At 42.0% G+C, this 3,106-nt stretch overlaps 1 protein-coding gene across 1 annotated transcript; it reads left to right on the top strand.

Moving 5' to 3' along the window:
- Positions 1 to 1,060: 1,060 nt before the first annotated feature.
- LOC122685931 (interferon alpha-1-like) lies at positions 1,061 to 1,711 on the top strand. Its single transcript, XM_043890963.1, has one exon. The coding sequence runs from the start codon at positions 1,124 to 1,126 to the stop codon at positions 1,691 to 1,693; it is 570 nt and encodes a 189-aa protein (XP_043746898.1). The 5' UTR covers positions 1,061 to 1,123; the 3' UTR covers positions 1,694 to 1,711.
- Positions 1,712 to 3,106: the final 1,395 nt, after the last annotated feature.

Here is a 3,106-nt window from a genome sequence, read left to right as displayed (position 1 = left end):
GATACAACAAAATCTAAGTATTTATTTCTGTCTTTGGCCTTTCTTGTGTATCATACATAAGAGAAGCATTGAGATTCAGTTTATGGAATATAAACAAATTGTATACAAGATCAGTGGTACAACCTAAGATGACTAGATGGTTCACTGGAGGACTTTCCACCGTTTGCTTGATCTCAAAGTCATATTGTGAGAGGTGGCCTTTCTGTACTTCTGAGAAACCACAGTCTTTCTCGTGCATGTTGGTTATGTTTGAACCTCGGTGTGATTTGGGCTCCAGATTAAATAAAAATGGAAACTTGTTTTTGCAAATAAAATACAAAAAATATTATATTTTCTTACATAATTCTACAAAGGTGGTTCAACATGTCAAAGTATTAAAGAGAAAAAATGTTGATAATATCCAGATGAATATCTAGTAGGCAGTAAAACTAAAAATTATTTTCTGACATGAAGAAAATTCAATGATAAATACTGAAAATAAATATTAAAGAACTATTTTTAAGTTATTCAATGATTTGAGCAACTTTGAATGACTTTGAAGTATGTCTATATCTTGGTATTATTATCAAGTATTTATGTAAATTTTATTTCAATATGTAATTGGATACATACCTACTTATATAAGTAAACATATGACATTAAAGTCACTCTGAAAACTGAGCTTATAAAGAAACAATAAAATTCAGTAGCTTTTACATTTAAATTATAGCTTAAAAGTTTCTGTCATTCTTAACTACACTGGATACAAAGAGTAAGATTTACACTTCCTTTTTCTATGTACAGAGAAAAGATATTCATAGAGTACATAAATACATACATAGTATATCTATGTTATCAAAATTTCACAGTGCAGTGCAATTAAGAAAAATATCTAAAAAGGCTCTGTGGGCAGAAAAAAGAAGGGCAACATGAAAAAAAAAAGATTGAGAAGTGCTGCCCTAACACACTGGAGAGTGCAAATTGAAAAGCAACAAAAGTAGAAAGCAAGAGGGAAGTTTCAGAAAATGGAAACCATGGGCTCCTATTTAAGACACAGGCCTGAAGGAAGGTCTTCAGGGAACCTAGAGAGCAGGTTCACAGAGTCACCCACCTCCCCAGGCCAGCAGCATCTGCAAGGTCCCCGATGGCCCCAGCCTGGTCCTTACTCCTGGCCCTGCTGCTGCTCAGCTGCAACGCCATCTGCTCTCTGGGCTGCCACCTGCCTCACACCCACAGCCTGGCCAACAGGAGGGTCCTGACACTCCTGCAACAACTGAGGAGGGTCTCCCCTTCCTCCTGCCTGCAGGACAGAAATGACTTCGCATTCCCCCAGGAGGTGCTGGGTGGCAGCCAGTTGCAGAGGGCTCAAGCCATCTCTGTGCTCCACGAGGTGACCCAGCACACCTTCCAGCTCTTCAGCACCGAGGGCTCGGCCGCTGCGTGGGACCAGAGCCTCCTGGACAAGCTCCGCACTGCACTGGATCAGCAGCTCACTGACCTGCAAGCCTGTCTGAGGCAGGAGCAGGGGCTGCAAGGGGCTCCCCTGCTCAAGGGGGACTCCAGCCTGGCTCTGAGGAAATACTTCCACAGAGTCACTCTCTACCTGCAAGAGAAGGGACACAGCCCTTGTGCCTGGGAGGTTGTCAGAGCAGAAGTCATGAGAGCCTTCTCTTCCTCACCAAACTTGCAGGAGAGATTCCGGAGGAAGGACTGACACACACCTGGTTCAACACGGAAATGATCCTCACAGACCAACAAGACCACATGCCTCCTGCGCGGCCACGTGGAGGACTCTCATTTCTGCTGTCATTGAGCCCTGAAATGAATCAGGTTGTCAAATGTTTTCTGGAATATTAAGTAACATCATGTTCTACTCTATAGACACTGGTTCCTCACAGATGCCAAAACTGATCTATCTACATATTTAACTACCTGGACATTTATTTATCTATTTGAATATTTATTTACCTATTTATAAATATTATAAATTATTTTGTTTATAAAATATTATGTATGTATACTTATGGGAAAATGGATATTTTGTATTTAGTCCATTCATGATTTTTCTTCCTTTATTAAATTCTTACCCTAAAAGACTTACTTTGTTTTTTCATTAAAACAGAAACACCAATCCTGAATGGCAACCTGATTGAAAAATGCATTTTACAATTCCTTGAGCCCTCTTTAGGATTTGCACGCTAGAAGTAAAAATATTCTGCCTTTAGCTATGTTGTTTGTTGCTCTGAGGAACTTGAAGTGAATAGAACCACTCCAGTGCTTTTTGTAACTCTGATTTTTTTCAAAATAAGTAACCTAAAAGCAGTGATGAAAAAAAAATCCATGCTTCAGGATTTCATGAATTCTTGCGAAGGATTTTCTGCCTCTTGTTGGTTGGGGAATTTTTTCCCCCGGAAAACAATTGGAGAGATGCTTGAAGACGTGGTATTCAGTTGGCGAGAGGTCAGGTGAATATCTTATCCTCACAGTCAAATATCACAATCATTCACTTCCTCCCAGTGTACAAATCCCTATTTCTCTCCTCATTCAGTCTGCATGAAGGTGTCCTCTCCATTCAGACAGCTGTGTCCTTCTCCATTACGGTTTCTGGTTGTCAATTTCCCCTTAAGCCTGCAAACCACCAACTAAAAGCAGAACCTGAGAGAAAGTTCTAGATCTGTCAGAGACTCTCCTATGACTTCACCTGCTCTGCCTGCCAAGCACTGCAGGTCCAGACTGTCCAGGCTCTCAGAGAAACACAGTACATAGAGGGAACCCCGTCCCCCAGTGAACAATGGTGGCGACTCCAGGGGCTCCTCTGGGCATCTACCTGGGCTCTCGCCCCTGCTGATTGCACTAGGAGGAACTCGCCTCGTTCAGGAATCTCAGTTGCTCAAAAGCCCAAAGCACCGGAAACTTGGAGTTGAAAGTCAGCAGCAGCTTGAGAACTTGGAAGGAGAACAAAGATGTTTAATTGTTCACTGGAGCAGCAGCGGGTCCTCAGGACACAGAACAACACAGATGAAACACACTGAGGCAAGTGTTTCTCTACAACACTCCTTTTCAGAGAATGAGAAGACTGAAGTGGATGCTGAGGGCATGGAGACAGAGCACGAATGCCTGGCCTCTA

Source organism: Cervus elaphus, chromosome 29 (genome assembly GCF_910594005.1).
Source record: "Cervus elaphus chromosome 29, mCerEla1.1, whole genome shotgun sequence".
In the NCBI taxonomy this organism is placed as follows: domain Eukaryota; kingdom Metazoa; phylum Chordata; class Mammalia; order Artiodactyla; family Cervidae; genus Cervus; species Cervus elaphus.
This window is presented reverse-complemented; position numbering and strand designations above follow the sequence as displayed.

Bases quoted from the DNA above. Each gene is read 5' to 3' on its own strand.
- LOC122685931 (XM_043890963.1), top strand. From the start codon at position 1,124: ATGGCCCCAGCCTGGTCCTTACTCCTGGCCCTGCTGCTGCTCAGCTGC.